The 15201-nt window shown below is 46.4% G+C and overlaps 1 protein-coding gene across 1 annotated transcript in view; it reads right to left on the bottom strand.

Annotated features, from left to right (window-relative positions):
* Positions 1-15201, bottom strand: part of PTPRK (protein tyrosine phosphatase receptor type K) — a 426155-nt gene that overhangs the window by 108949 nt on the left and 302005 nt on the right. The window contains exon 10 of the mRNA XM_054393013.1: positions 14775-14880. Coding sequence (XP_054248988.1) covers positions 14775-14880 — 106 coding nt within the window. The remainder of the gene's footprint in view (positions 1-14774; positions 14881-15201) is intronic.

The raw sequence follows: 15201 nt of genomic DNA on the forward strand, positions 1-15201 counted from the left end.
CAAACTTCAGGTTGTTCAGGCAACTTATTCAGAAAGTTCCCTGGGTAACAGCCCTTAAGAAGAAAGGGGTCCAGGATGGTTGGACCTACTTCAAACAGGAGCTCCTAAAGGCACAGGAACTGGCAGTTCCCACATGCCGTAAGACGAGCCGGCGGGAAGACGACCGGCCTGGATGAGCAAGCAGCTCCTGAAGGATTTAAGGGAAAAAAAGAGGGTTTATCGCCTTTGGAAAGGGGGGGAGGCAACTAGTGATATGTTTAAGGATGTTGCTAGATCATGTAGAAGAAAAATTAGAGAGGCAAAAGCACAGTTAGAAATTAAACTGACCGCTTCTGTGAAAGACAACAAAAAGCATTTTTATAAATATATTAATGCTAAAAAGAGGGGCAAGAGGAGCCTCCACTCTTTATTGGACATGGAGGGTAACATTGTAACTAAGGATGAGGAGAGGCTGAGATTCTAAATACCTTCTTTGCCTCCATTTTCAACAGTAAGGCAGGAGGACTTCAGGATAACTGGCCTCCTGAACTGGTTGATGGGGTCAAGGAGCAGTGTTGTACCACTGAAATCCATGTGGAATTAGTTCGAGACTTGTTGAGTCACTTGGATATTCACAAGTCCATGGGACCTGATGGGATTCATCCTAGGGTGCTGAAAGAGCTGGCAGATGAGCTGGCCAAGCCTCTCTCCATCATTTTCCACCAGTCCTAGCTCACTGGAGAGGTCCCAGAAGACTGGAAACTGGCCAATGTGACGCCCATCCACAAGAAGGGGCGGACAGAAGAACCTGGGAACTACAGGCCTGTCAGCCTGACCTCAGTGCCAGGGAAAATCATGGAGCAGATTGTCTTGGGGCCAATCACTGCATACCTGAGGGATAGCCAAGGAATCAGGCCCAGCCAACATGGATTTAGGAAGGGCAGGTCCTGCCTCACAAACCTGATCTCCTTCTATGATCAGGTGACCAGCCTGGTGGATGTAGGTGTGATGGTTTGAAACTGTCTTTTTAATTTTTCCTTGCAAAGTTCAGAACAGAGAAAGTGAAAGAATGTAAATAAGTCACTATTGGGTGTAAGAAAGCAAAATAACGATTGTTCTAAACACTTCCATTGGATAGATAGAAATGTTTAAGAACTATTACCCAAAACAAAGTAGGCATTCTGCACATTCTGCGTTCGGCAGTGGGGGCAGTTGCTGGGCTGTCTGGCTGCTGTTTCTTCTTCTCTTCTGGCTGAAGATAACACTTACTGACCTTGGCAGCTAAGTTAACAACTTTTCTGCTTAACTAACTCTGCTTCTCTGTCCAGGGGGGTCTTGGGGGGAAGCTCTTGGGAGAGAGAGAGGCCCCTTTGGGAGGGTCCCCTTGGGGGGGAAGCAAAGGGAGCTTGGTTGTGCTTTTCTGTTGATTGTATATATTTGTAAGTGTTGTGAATTTTGTATATTTGTACATATTCATTGCATTTCATTGTAGATTTTAGACTCTGCTTGTAAATACAGCTTTTCATTTGCTTCCAGACTGAGCTAGCCTGGTTATTGTTGGTGGGGGGGGGAATTTCAGCTCACACCGACACAGTAGGAAAGGCTGTTGATGTAGTCTACCTGGACTTCAGCAAGGCCTTTGACACCGTCCCCCACAGCAATCTCCTGGCCAAGCTGTCAGCCTGTGGCTTGGACAGCAGCACTCTGCGTTGGGTTAGGAACTGGCTGGAGGGCCGAGCCCAGAGAGTGGTGGTGAATGGTGCCACATCCAGCTGGCAGCCTGTCACTAGTGGTGTCCCCCAGGGATCAGTGCTGGGCCCCATCCTGTTCAATCTCTTTATTGATGATCTGGATGAGGGGATTGAGTCCATCATCAGTAAATTTGCAGATGACACCAAGCTGGGCGCAGGTGTTGATCTGTTACAAGGGCTCTGCAGAGGGACCTTGAGAGGCTGGACAGATGGGCAGAGTCCAACAGGATGGCATTCAACAAGTCCAAGTGCTGGGTGCTGCACTTCGGCCACAACAACCCCATGCAGAGCTACAGGCTGGGGTCAGAGTGGCTGGAGAGCAGCCAGGTGGAAAGGGACCTGGGGGTACTGGTTGACAGCAGCTGAACATGAGCCAGCAGTGTGCCCAGGTGGCCAAGAGAGCCAATGGCATCCTGGCCTGCATCAGGCATAGTGTGGCCAGCAGGAGCAGGGAGGTCATTGTACCCCTGTACACAGCACTGGTTAGGCCACACCTTGAGTACTGTGTCCAGTTCTGGGCCCCTCAGTTTAGGAAAGATGTTGAATTGCTGGAGCATGTCCAGAGAAGGGCAACGAGGCTGGGGAGAGGCCTTGAGCACAAGCCCTATGAGGAGAGGCTGATGGAGCTGGGACTGTTTAGCCTGGAGAAGAGGAGGCTCAGGGGTGACCTCATTGCTGTCTACAACTACCTGAAGGGAGGTTGTAGCCAGGAGGGGGTTGGTCTCTTCTCCCAGGCAACCAGCACCAGAACAAGAGGACACAGTCTCAAGCTGCGCCAGGGGAGGTTTAGGCTGGAGGTGAGGAGAAAGTTCTTCACAGAGAGAGTGGTTGGCCATTGGAATGGGCTGCCCAGGGAGGTGGTGGAGTCGCCATCCCTGGAGGTGTTCAAGAGGGGATTGGACGTGGCACTTGATGCCATGGTTTAGATAGTCATGAGGTTTAGGGTGACAGGTTGGACTCGATCTTTGAGGTCTCTTCCAGCCTTCTTGATTCTATGATTCTATGAAATACTAGGATAAAAATACTTCCTCGAATGGCATTCCTTAAAAACACCAGGTCACTTTGGGATTGCAGAGAAAGGAGAGGGCAACATTTTTACTGAGATCACAATGAAATAGGAAGGCTGTGAAAATTTTTCAAATTAAGACAGTTATATAAGTCACAGAATCACAAAAATGCATCAGATTGGTATAGACCCTCAGGGATCATCTTGTCCAACCCCCCTGCAGTGAGCAGGGACATCCCCAACCAGGTCAGGTTGCTCAGAGACCCATCAAATTTAACCTTGAATTGTCTCCAGGATGGGGCCTCCCCTACAAACCCTGAGCAACCGGTTCTAGTGTTTTACCTGCCCCCCCCATGGTGAAAAAAACTCCATCCTTATGTCCAACCTAACCATGCTTGCAGGAATCATGCTTCTTGTACTCCTACACCTGAAAACACATGGAATATAAGAAATAAATTGACACATTGTGGCCACTTATTCAATTACTTTTAGTTAAAGAAAGAATGGCAAATGATAGAAAGCCTTTAAAGACTCCAAAAAGGCTCTATTTTATTTTATTTATTTTATTTAATTTATTTAATTTTATTTAATATATTTAATTTAATTTATTTCATTTTATTTTATTTATTTTATTTTATAATTATATTTATTTAATTGTATTTCATTTATTTTAATTATTTTATTAAATTAAATTTTATTTATTTTAGTTAATTTAATTTTTAAATTTTCATTTATTTTATCTGATTTTATTTTACTTTTAGTTATTGTATTTTAATTATTTTATTTATTATATTTATTTCCTTTTCTTTCTTTTTGTTTATTTATTTCTTTATTTTATTTAATTTTATTTTAAAATTTAAATTTATTTATTTTATCTGATTTTATTTTAATTTTAGTTATTTTATTTTAATTATTTTATGTATTAATTTTCTTTTCTTTGTTTTTATTTATTTCTTCTTTATTTTACTGAATTTTATTTTACAATTTTATTTATTTTATCTGATTTTGTTTTATTTATTTTGTTAATTTAATTTTTAAAATGGTTTCATGTTATTTATTTATTTTAATTTAATTTTATTTTATTCATTTTAAAATTTTTAGAACTCATGTCTTGTCTTTTCTTTTTTTTTTTTTTTCCCAATAAAAGATGTGCCTGTCCTCTTTGGAAAGGGAATCTGGCAGGAATTTTCATGCAACACTTTTAGGCTGAGAAGACACAGAGGGATACAGTCCTTTACCTTTGGGTGCTGTGTGATAATATCAATCTGTTTAAACCTATTGACTGAATACTGCAGTGGCTCCAAAGCAGCACTGCTACCCTGTGCTCACATTATAGTGTTGGGAAAGGACAGCTGGCTGTGAGATGTGAACAACAAAGTCACACAGAAAGACAGAATGGCAGGGCTGGGAGGGGAGGTCTGGAGATCATTGATCCCAATCCCCCATGGTGAAGCAGGATCACACAGGGCAGGTTGTACAGGAACGTGCCCAGGAGAGTTTTGAGTGACTGCAGAGATGGAGACTTCACCACCTCTCTGGGCAGCCTGCTCCAGGGCTCCAGCACTCTTAAATGAAAGAAGTTCCTACTCATTTTTAGCTGGAACTTCTGATGTTCAAGTTTGTGCCTGGTATCCCTTGTACTGTCACTGGGCACCACTGAAAAAAGCCTGGTCCCATCCTCCTGCCACCCACCCTTGAAGTACTGACCAGCATTGATGAGATCCCCCCCTTAGTCTCCAGGCTAAAAAGCCCCAAGTCCCTCAGCCTTTCTTCATCACACAGATGTTCTAGCCCTTATCATCTTCCTAGCCTTTTGCTGTCCCTCTCAAGCAGTTCCCTGTCCTTTTTGAGAGCCCAGAACTAGACACAATACTCCAGAGGTGATCTCATCACCAGTGCAGGTGGGTTTGGAATGCCTCCAGAAAAGGAGACTTCACACCATGTCTGGGCAGGCTGCTCCAGGGCTCTGCCACCCTTAAAGGGAAGATTTTTTCCTTATGTCTAGATTGAACCTCCTGTGTTCCAGTTTACACCCATTGCACCACTGAGAAGAGTTTGGCTCCATCCTTCTCATGCTTGGCCTTTAGCTATTGATGAGCATTAATGAGATTTCTCCTCAGTCTGCTCTTCTCCAGGCTGAACAGCCCCAGGTCTCTCAACCCTCCCTCCCAAGGCAGATGTTCCAGTCTTTAAAGAAGCCAAAGTTAAACTGGCAACTTGAACCATGGGGCTGTAAATGTGGCCTGACAGCAGGCTGTAAGAGGAAGTTTTAAGGGTATGGACTCTGCTTGTTTTTGCATTTTTATGTATCACTAATCCCAACTTCAATTCTCTACCTTTGCTACGCCTTTTTTTTTTTTGTATGTAAAGATGGGAGTTCAATTATTGAGAGAGCTTTCTTGTGACTGGAGCCGAGGGAATTCCAACAATAGCAATTTTTTTCCCCCCAATCTCGCCATGCAGTAAAGAATGAATGAAAGACAAAAAGAAAGAGGGAGGAGCGGGAAAGCTGGATGACAATATTCCGTCTCCCTGATGAGTAGAATAAATTCTGAGCTGTTCTGAAGACTAATTCAAATTTCAGAACCTGCTACATCAGTCATGAGGATCATAAAAGGCCAACAAGTTGTCTGAGAGAGCCGAGAAATTGTTGAAGATACAGCAAGCGAAGAGCTGCTCAGCTGAGATTTTCCATGAAGAAATTACTTTTCACATCAAATTATTCTTTTTTTTTTTCTTTCCACTGAAGCAAACCTGCCCAGACCAAAACAAACAGCCAGAAGAGGCTTCTGCCAAAAGACTTTCCTCTTCAGCCCTCCCTGAACATTCAGATTCCCAAAGAGCCTGTGAAGGGAAGCAGTGGGGAACATGGTCCTACTTCAGCCCTGTTCTGGCTGGGTTTAACACTAACCAGAGGTTCTTCTACACATCTAGTGGAGACACTGTGTCCTCTCACTGGACAGGTGCCAGGGGGACTGACAGTCCAAGCTACAACCCCAGCTCTTGGAATTCCAACCAACAACTAAGTTTTATCCACTCCCTACCATGGTCCACTTCACTATTCCTTGCAAAATGAAAACAAACAAACAAACAAAAAAGGTTCAACAAGAACAAGTGGAGAGTCCTGCACCTGGGGAGGAACAACCTCCTGCACCAGTACAGGTCCAGTGCTAGGGACAGCTCCATGGAAAAGGAGCTTGGAGTCCTGGTGGACCGTAAGTTATCCATGGGACAGCAATGTGGCCTTGTAGCCAAGAAGGGAAATGGCAGCCTGGGGTTCATTAAGACTATGGCCAGCAGGTCAAGGAAGGTTCTCCTTCCCCCCTCTATTCTGCCCTGGTGAGACCTCATCTGGAGTACTGTGTGCAGTTCTGGGTTCCCCAGTTCCAGAGGGACAGGGAACTACTGGAGAGAATTCAAGGGAGACTAAGAAGATAAGAAAGGGGCTGGAACCTCTGTGTGATGAGGAAAGGCTGTGAGCCCTAGGGCTGTTTAGCCTGGAGAAGGCTGAGAAGGATCTGATCAATATTTATAAATATCTGAGAGGTGGGTGTCAGGATGAAGGTGCCAGGCTCTTTTCAGTGCTGCCCAGTAAGAGGACAAGGAACAGTAAGCATAAGCTGGAACCCAGAAAATTCCACCTCAACTTGAGGAGAAGCTTCTTTACTGTGAGGGTGCTGGAGCCCTGGAGCAGGTTGTGGAGTCTCCTTCTCTGGAGGCTTTCCAGACTCATCTGGATGTGTTCCTGTGTGACCTGCCCTAGGTGATCCTGCTTTGGCAGGGTGGTTGGACTTGAATGATCTCTGGATGCCCCTTCCAAACCCTACCATTGTGTGGGTCTATGATTGTGCTTCTTGTTGAATTCCTCCTTTTTTTTTTTTTTCCATCTCCTAATAAGTGGCAGCTCTTCAGCTGCAGCTTGCAGGAATGCTCTCTAATATAGAATAGAATAGAATAGAATAGAATAGAATAGAATAGAATAGAATAGAATAGAATAGAATAGAATAGAATAGAATAGAATAGAATAGAATAGAATAGAATAGAATAGAATAGAATAGAATAGAATAGAATAGAATAGAATAGAATAGAATAGAATAGAATAGAATAGAATAGAATCAAGAAGGTTGGAAGAGACCTCAAGGATCATAGAGTCCAACCTGCCACCCTACACCTCATGCCTATCTAAACCATGGCACCAAGTGCCACGTCCAATCCCCTCTTGAACACCTCCAGGGATGGCGACACCACCACCTCCCTGGGCAGCACATTCCAATGGCCAACCACTCTCTCTGTGAAGAACTTTCTCCTCACCTCCAGCCTAAACCTCCCCTGGCGCAGCTTGAGACTGTGTCCTCTTGTTCTGGTGCTGGTTGCCTGGGAGAAGAGACCAAACCCCTCCTGGCTACAACCTCCCTTCAGGTAGTTGTAGACAGCAATGAGGTCTCCCCTGAGCCTTCTCTTCTCCAGGCTAAACAGTCCCAGCTCCCTCAGCTTCTCCTCATAGGGCTTGTGCTCAAGGCCTCTCCCCACCCTCGTTGCCCTTCTCTGGACATGCTCCAGCAATTCAACATCTTTCCTAAACTGAGGGGCCCAGAACTGGACACAGTACTCAAGGTGTGGCCTAACCAGTGCTGTGTACAGGGGTACAATGACCTCCCTGCTCCTGCTGGCCACACCATGCCTGATGCAGGCCAGGATGCCATTGGCTCTCTTGGCCACCTGGGCACACTGCTGGCTCATGTTCAGGCGGCTGTCAACCAGTACCCCCAGGTCCCTTTCCACCTGGCTGCTCTCAGCCACTCTGACCCCAGCCTGTAGCTCTGCATGGGGTTGTTGTGGCCGAAGTGCAGCACCCGGCACTTGGACTTGTTGAATGCCATCCTGTTGGACTCTGCCCATCTGTCCAGCCTCTCAAGGTCCCTCTGCAGAGCCCTTCTACCTTCTAACAGACCAACACCTGCTCCCAGCTTGGTGTCATCTGCAAATTTACTGATGATGGACTCAATCCCCTCATCCAGATCATCAATAAAGATATTGAACAGGATGGGGCCCAGCACTGATCCCTGGGGGACACCACTAGTGACAGGCTGCCAGCTGGATGTGGCACCATTCACTACCACTCTCTGGGCTCGGCCCTCCAGCCAGTTCCTAACCCAGCACAGAGTGCTGCTGTCCAAGCCACAGGCTGACAGCTTGGCCAAGAGTTTGCTGTGGGGGACAGTGTCAAAGGCCTTGCTGAAGTCCAGGTAGACTACATCAACAGCCTTTCCCACGTCCACCAGGCGGGTCACCTGATCATAGAAGGAGATCAGGTTGGTGAGGCAGGACCTGCCCTTCCTAAATCCATGTTGGCTGGGCCTGATTCCTTGGCTATCCTTCAGGTATGCAGTGATTGCCCCCAAGACAATCTGCTCCATGATTTTCCCTGGCACTGAGGTCAGGCTGACAGGCCTGTAGTTCCCAGGTTCTTCTGTTCATCTGTTTACCATATGGACATACAAGAAAAGCACCTTACCAATCTAATCAAATAAAAGTTAGCATTAAAAACTTGCCTATGCTGATTCTCCACCCTTCAGAATCCTCACCTGCAGCAGGATTTGAAGGCGAAAGATTGCTTTGCTGGGGCTCAGTTAGCATCCCTCAGAAAGACTAGAGTGATAAATCACATCTTCAGCGGAATCACTGAAGCACCAGCCAGGCCACCCACTGGGATCTCATCCACAAGATTGATGATGAGAGGGGCTGCACGCTTCACAGGCAGCCTGAGCCATCCAGCCCTGCCTCCCTTTGCATCTTGGGTTGGTAATTTGGTTTAAAATTTGGGGAGGCCATAAAGAACGGCAGGGACGGCACAGCAGCGCTTGACAGGGGAGCTGTGATTAGAGTCATGTGGGAAAGTGTGATGGCCATGGCACTTCGTGGCTCCAAGACATGACTGACAGCCAAACACACAGATGTCACAGCTGCCTCCTGGGGGGCTGCCCTGATGGAGAGGCTGAGGCACAACTAGATGTGCTCATAGGATGGTTCTGTTTGTGAAAGCAAAAGGGTGTCACAGAGTCACAGACTGCACTGGCTTGGAAGGGAGCCTCAAAGCTCATTTTGTCCAACCCCTCTGCAGGCATCTCAAACTGGATGAGGCTGTTCAGGGGCCACATCAAGTCTGATCTTGAATGCCTGCAGGGATGGGGCTTCAAGCACATGCCTGAGCAACCTGTTCCAGTATTTCACCACCCTCACTGTGAAAAACTTCCTCCTGATGTCCAACCTAAGTCTCCCCTGCTCCAGTTTCAAACCATTGCCCCTCAACCTATCACTCCAAGCCCTTCTAATCCCTATCCCTCCCCAGCCTTCCTGTAGGTCTCCTTTACATATTGAAATGCAGCTCCAAGCTCTTCCCAGAGCCTTCTCTTCTCCAGGCTGAACTGTGAGGGTGACAGAGCCCTGGAATAGGCTGCCCAGTGGGGTTGTGGAGTCTCCCTCTCTGGAGATATTCAAAACTCACCTGGATTAGTTCCTGTGTGATCTGATGCTGGTGATCCTGCTCTGGCAGGGGGTTTGGCCTGAATGATCTTTTGAGTTCCCTTCCAGCCCCTGAAATTCTGTGATCCTGTGAACAACTCCAATTCTTTCAGCCTGGCTTCACCGGAGAGGTGCTCCAGATACCAGATAGGCTGTTTTTGTTATGGTTTTCTTAAAGTATTTATTTTACTTCTTTTTAAAATGGACCTACTGCAATTAAATCAGTGTGTTTGTATTTAAATATTTCTTTTAAAATTGTTTCTTTTGTCCATCTACAGCTCCAGGGGTTAAAGGTCTGGGTGGAAGAAAATCTTTTCAAAAACCAACTGTATTTTTTTTTCATTCCAGCCTGAAGAAGAGCATTTGAGTCCATTCTACTAAATCACAGCTGGAGACATAGCACAGCATTTTTCCCTCACCTAGCCCCAGTAACATTCATGACAGACAACCAACTTGTAGTGAAATACAACTGCAGTGTGGATGGAGTGATGCTTAATGAGAACACATCATGAAGTTCAGTGAAATGCACTGACTCAGTTCAGAATTCCAATGTCCTACATAGGGGACTTCAGCATCTACCCTATGAAGAGAAATTGAGAGCCCTGGGGCTATTTAGTCTGGAGAAGAGAAGACTGAAGAGGGGATCTGATCAAGGTCTATCAATAGCTGAGGGGTGGGTGTCAAGTGGAGGGGGCCAGGCTCTTTTGGGTGGTTCACAGTGATAAGACAAGGAACAATGGGTTCAAACTTCAATAGAGAAGATTTCACCTCAACATGAGGTGAAATTTCTTTGGTGTGAGGGTCACAGAGCCCTGGAACAGGCTGCCCAGGGGGGTTGTGGAGTCTCCTTTTCTGGAGACTTTCAAACCCCACCTGGCTGCATTCCTGTGCAGACTACCCTGGGTGATCCTGCTCTGAAAGTGGGGTAGGACCTGGTGATCTCTAGAGGTCCTTTCCAACCTCTGATATACTGTGGTACATTTATCTCCCCTACTAAGAAGCTGCTGAAAAATACCTGGCTGCAGTATGCATCACTTCAGCAAAGGGAACAGGACTATGTCTTCTGCATTCCCCTGGAGAATGCTTCCCATTCTAAGTAAGGAAACATCTGGTTTGGTTTATGAACAAAGCCCAGATCTCTGGTTAGGGTGAAGCACTTATTTCTTTGGCCTCTTGATGTTAGAAATGTAATGTGATTTCTTAGGTTTTACAACTAATTGAAGTGGAGAGGGAAAATTAGAGAGGGGAAGAAAGATGAATGTTTAGGGTTTTTGGTATTTTGTTTTTGTTTTTGTTTTTTAATATAAACTGTTAATAATATAGAATCATAGAATTGTTTGGGTTGGAAAAGACTTCTAAGATCACCAAGTCCAATCATCAACCCAACACCACCATGGACATTAAACCATGTCCCAAAGTGACACGGCCACACATTTAGAAGCATAGAATTGTCGGGGTTGGAAGGGACCTCAAAGATCATCCAGTTCCAATCCCCTGCCATGGGCAGGGACACCTCACACTACAGCAGGTAGCTCACAGCCACATCCAGCCTGGCTGCAAAAACCTCCAGGGATGAGGCTTCCACCATCTCCCTGGGCAACCTGTGCCAGTCTCTCACCACTGTCATGGGAAAGAATTTCTTCCTAACATCCAATCTAAATCTACCCATTTCTATTTGTTTTCCATTCCCCCGAGTCCTATCACTCCCTCACACCCTCAAAAGTCCCTCCCCAGCTTTCTTGTATCCCCCTTCAGATACTAGAAGGCCACAAGAAGATCTCCTTGGAGCCTTCTCTTCTCCAGACTGCACAACCCCAACTCTCTCAGTCTGTCTCCATAGCAAAGCAGCTCCAGCCCTCTGCTCATCCTCATGGCCCTCCTCTGGACACCTTCCAGCACCTCCAGATCCTTCTTGTAATAGGGGCTCCAACACTGGATGCAAACACCTCCAAGGAGGGGGACTCTACCACCTCCCTGGGCAGCCTGTTCCAATTCCTGACCACTCTTGCAGCAAAGAAATTTTCCTAATCTCCAACCTAAACCTCCCCGGCACAATTTCAGACTACACTCTATCAAACTACCCAGATATCTATTATCACATAAATCCTTTATGCCACCTTCACAGGCCACAGTGACAAGCTGATGCCATAAAGATGAGGATGCCTAAAGGAAAATGGAAAGAATGTGAGGTGGTGTGCTGCAGGTTTCCCCTTCTGGGAGTTGCTCTCCTGCATCAAGTCTATCTCCACAGGGAAAGACCTTGGAGTGCTGGTGGACAGCAAGTTTGCCATGGGACAGCAATGTGCCCCTGTGGCCAAGAGAGCCAAGGGTATCCTGGGGAGCAGCAAGAAAAGTGCGGCCAGCAGGGCTAGGGAGGTTCTTCTCCCCCTCTACTCTGCCCTGCTGAGACCACACCTGCAATCCTGTGTCCAGTTTGGGCTCCCCAGTTCAAGAGAGACAGAGAGAGAGAGTCCAATGGAGACTGGAGAGAGTCCAATGGAGAGCCATGAGGATGCTTAGGGGACTTGAGCATCTCCCCTGTGAAGAGAGACTGAGAGCCCTGGGGCTGTTTAGTATGGAGAAGAGAAGACTGAGAGGGGATCTGATCAATGTCTATCAATAGCTGAGGGGTGGGTGTCAAGTGGAGGGGGCCAGGCTCTTTTGGGTGGTGCACAGGAATAAGACAAGGAACAATAGGTTCAAACTTCAATAGAGAAGATTTCACCTCAACATGAGGAGAAACTTCTTCACAGTGAGGGTGACAGAGCCCTGGAACAGGCTGCCCAGGGAAGTTGTGGAGTCTCCTTCTCTGGAGACTTTCAAACCCCACCTGGATGCATTCCTGTGCAGACTACCCTGGGTGATCCTGCTTTGGCAGGGGACTGGACTGGATGATCTCAGAAGGTCCCTTCCAACCTCTCATGTACTGTCATACTGTGCTATAGTGCAGAGCAACCAGAGCTCTCTGAGCTAGGTACTGGTAATCCTACAGCCACTGCTGTCATGCTGCAAGGTCAGGAAAGCCCCCAGGAGAGGAATCTGGGATGTGAGACTGAGAACCCCTCAGGGTGCCTGCTGCTGCCTGCACAGATGTGCCACAGAGCAGCTGCAGCACAGGGATGAGCACCACTCCCAGCAGCCCCCAGTGGTGCCTGGCAGGTATGCTCTGGGCCAGCCCAGGCACAAGTCTGAAAGTATTTGGCATGGATGAGATGAGAGCCAGATACCACACTTCTCAAACAGGGACAGCTTTGGCTGTGGCCAGCAGCAGGACACCTGGAAGGCTTTAAAAGCACCTACAAAGTGCACAGAGAGTTTAAGCACCTGCCTAACTTGGGAGCATTTTCAGATCACAGGTCTGGTTTCCACTGGTTCCATTCAATGCAAACCCTGTTCAAGGGATCCAAGTCCTGTCCTGAATGCAGTCCTGCACAGTTTATCATTTTCGCACCCAAAAAAATTTGCTAGATTTGCTTCAGGGTAATCTTTCATCTTTCAGAAATTAATGATATATGGGGGTTACAATTTAATGTATGAATATAACACATCAATATCTTCTACCAAGGAGATGACTCTGGACCATCTTCTGTGACAGAATATAAACAACTTGGTCATAGCAACCATATGGGTGACTTTATAATAAGAAGATAAAAATGTTCATAGCTACCTGACTTATCCCCACACTAAAATGGAAGGGAGAATTGATCTGCTTGAGAGTAGGAAAGTTCTGCAGAGGGACGTGAACAAGCTGGATCAATGAGCCAAGGCCAATTGTGTGAGATTCAACAAGGTCAAGTGCTGAGTGCAGCACTTGGGTTACAACAGCCCTGTGAACAGTCCAGGCTTGGGGCAGAGTGGCTGGAAACTGCCTAGCAAAGAAAGATCTGGGGGTGCTGGTTGACAGCTGGCTAAATGTGAGCCAACACATGCCCAGGTAGCCAAGAAGGCCACCAGCATCCTGGGCTGGATCAGCAATAGCATGACCAGCAGGACCAGGGAAGTGATTGACCCCCTGTGCTCAGCACTGGTGAGGCATTGTCTCAAATACTGGGTTCAGTTTGGGGCCTCTCACTCCAACAAGGACATTGAGGTGCTGGAGCAGGTCCAGAGAGGGGCAACAAAGCTGGGGAACAGTCTGGAGAACAGGGCTGGGGAGGAGCAGCTGAGGGACCTGGGGGTGTTTAGTCTGCAGAAGAGGAGGCTGAGGAGAGACTTCATTGCTCTCTACAAGGCTCCCAAAGGAGGTTGCAGAGAGGTGGGGGTTGGTCTCTTCTCCCTAGGAGCACGTGCTAGAACAAGAGGAAATGGCCTGAAATTGTGCCAGGGGAGGGTTAGGCTGGAGATTAGGAATAATTTGTTTGCTGCACGAGTGGTCAGGAATTGGAACAGGCTGTCCAGGGAAGTGGTGGAGTCCTCATCCCTGGAGGTGTTCAGGAAACCTGTGACCATGGCATTTGGGGACATGGTTTAATGGCCATGGTGGTGTTGGGTTGCTGGTTGGACTGGATGATCTTAGAGGGCTTTTCCAAGCCAAACAATTCTATGACTCTAGCATTCCTCTTAATGCAAACAGACTTAAGGAATGGTTAATTGCCCTCTATTCTTAGGGCTCAGGCACATTACTTGACATCAGCAGAGCCACACTAACTGACTTCATGTACTACAGAAGGAAAAGCATCACCCTGTGCTTCTCCAAAATGAGTTAGAGCATGCAAAGGTTCTGATGCTCACTAGCTAATTAACCCCCCAATTAGTCAACCCTGTCCCTGAATACTGCTGATGCAGCCACATCAGTAAAACACAAATGGAATCAAATAATATCACAAAAATTTTTTTGCACTAACAAGCAGAAGCAAAGAGCAGGATGTGGACTAATTTTTGCAAACAGAATTAAATTATCTCTCACTAGAGAGCAGAAAGGGAAAGACCCCTCAAAGGTAACATCAATGAAACATTTTAATATGATTATAGGACACGCCAAATAAAATTTAATAGCTTGCTACGTGATTTCTAGTAAGAAGCACTCTGAGAGGAAAAAAGGTCAAATAGTTTGTATTCATCACTATTATTCTCCCATTTCCTCTGAGCTTCCAATTTTCCAATCATATCTGTTCACTCTGGAGCAGCTGCTCTGAAGCAGTGTTGAGAAGGTAGTGTTATTTTCAAATCCACCTTCTGACAAACACCTTTCAACCTCCTATTTCAGAGGCACTGTGAGAAAATGAAATGAAAGGATAATGGCTAGGAGGTGGGCCCAGAGACCCTAAATCACACAGAACAGACAGCTGGATGAGTCAGGTCATGGTTATCCTTTGAAAAAACCCTCAAACAACAAACCCAAGAAGGTTTCCTTTTTAATTGCAGCTCTATTGGCAAGCTCAGCCTAGCTAGGAAAAGCAACACTAATGTGAAACGAGTATCACTTGCCAATGAAGAGTTCTAGGAGCTGTGACACAGCATATAAGCTACAAAAAAACCCCACCACAATCCTGATTGTGAAATTATTTCTTTTTTACCTGATAGGTGCACCTTTGGCCTGGGCTGGTCTCAAGAGTACAGTTATGGTAGTAGCAGTTTCATTGAGAGATGCATCCACTCCTTCGTAGTCCGGCAAAGTGGGAGCTGATGAATGTTGAGAGGGAAGGAAGAGAGCAAGAAACCAGTCAGTGAAAACATTTTGAGTTTTCACGAGGTTGTAGCTGTCTAGAATACAGCACAAAGCATAATACTAAGTTTTGACACAGTTTTATTCCTCCTAAAAGGTATTAGAAGCCAAGGCTGCAAGCACTATGCCACCAGTATCTCTGAAATGTGTGGGATTTGTTGTGAAGAAACACAAGGACCCCAAAACAAACTGAGGAAAATGTTAGAGTCCAAAACAGCCTAAGAGGTAGATAAACAGAATAGAAAATGTCACTGGCCAGTACCTGGAGGGGGCTTACA

Source organism: Indicator indicator, chromosome 27, assembly GCF_027791375.1.
Source record: "Indicator indicator isolate 239-I01 chromosome 27, UM_Iind_1.1, whole genome shotgun sequence".
Taxonomy (NCBI): domain Eukaryota; kingdom Metazoa; phylum Chordata; class Aves; order Piciformes; family Indicatoridae; genus Indicator; species Indicator indicator.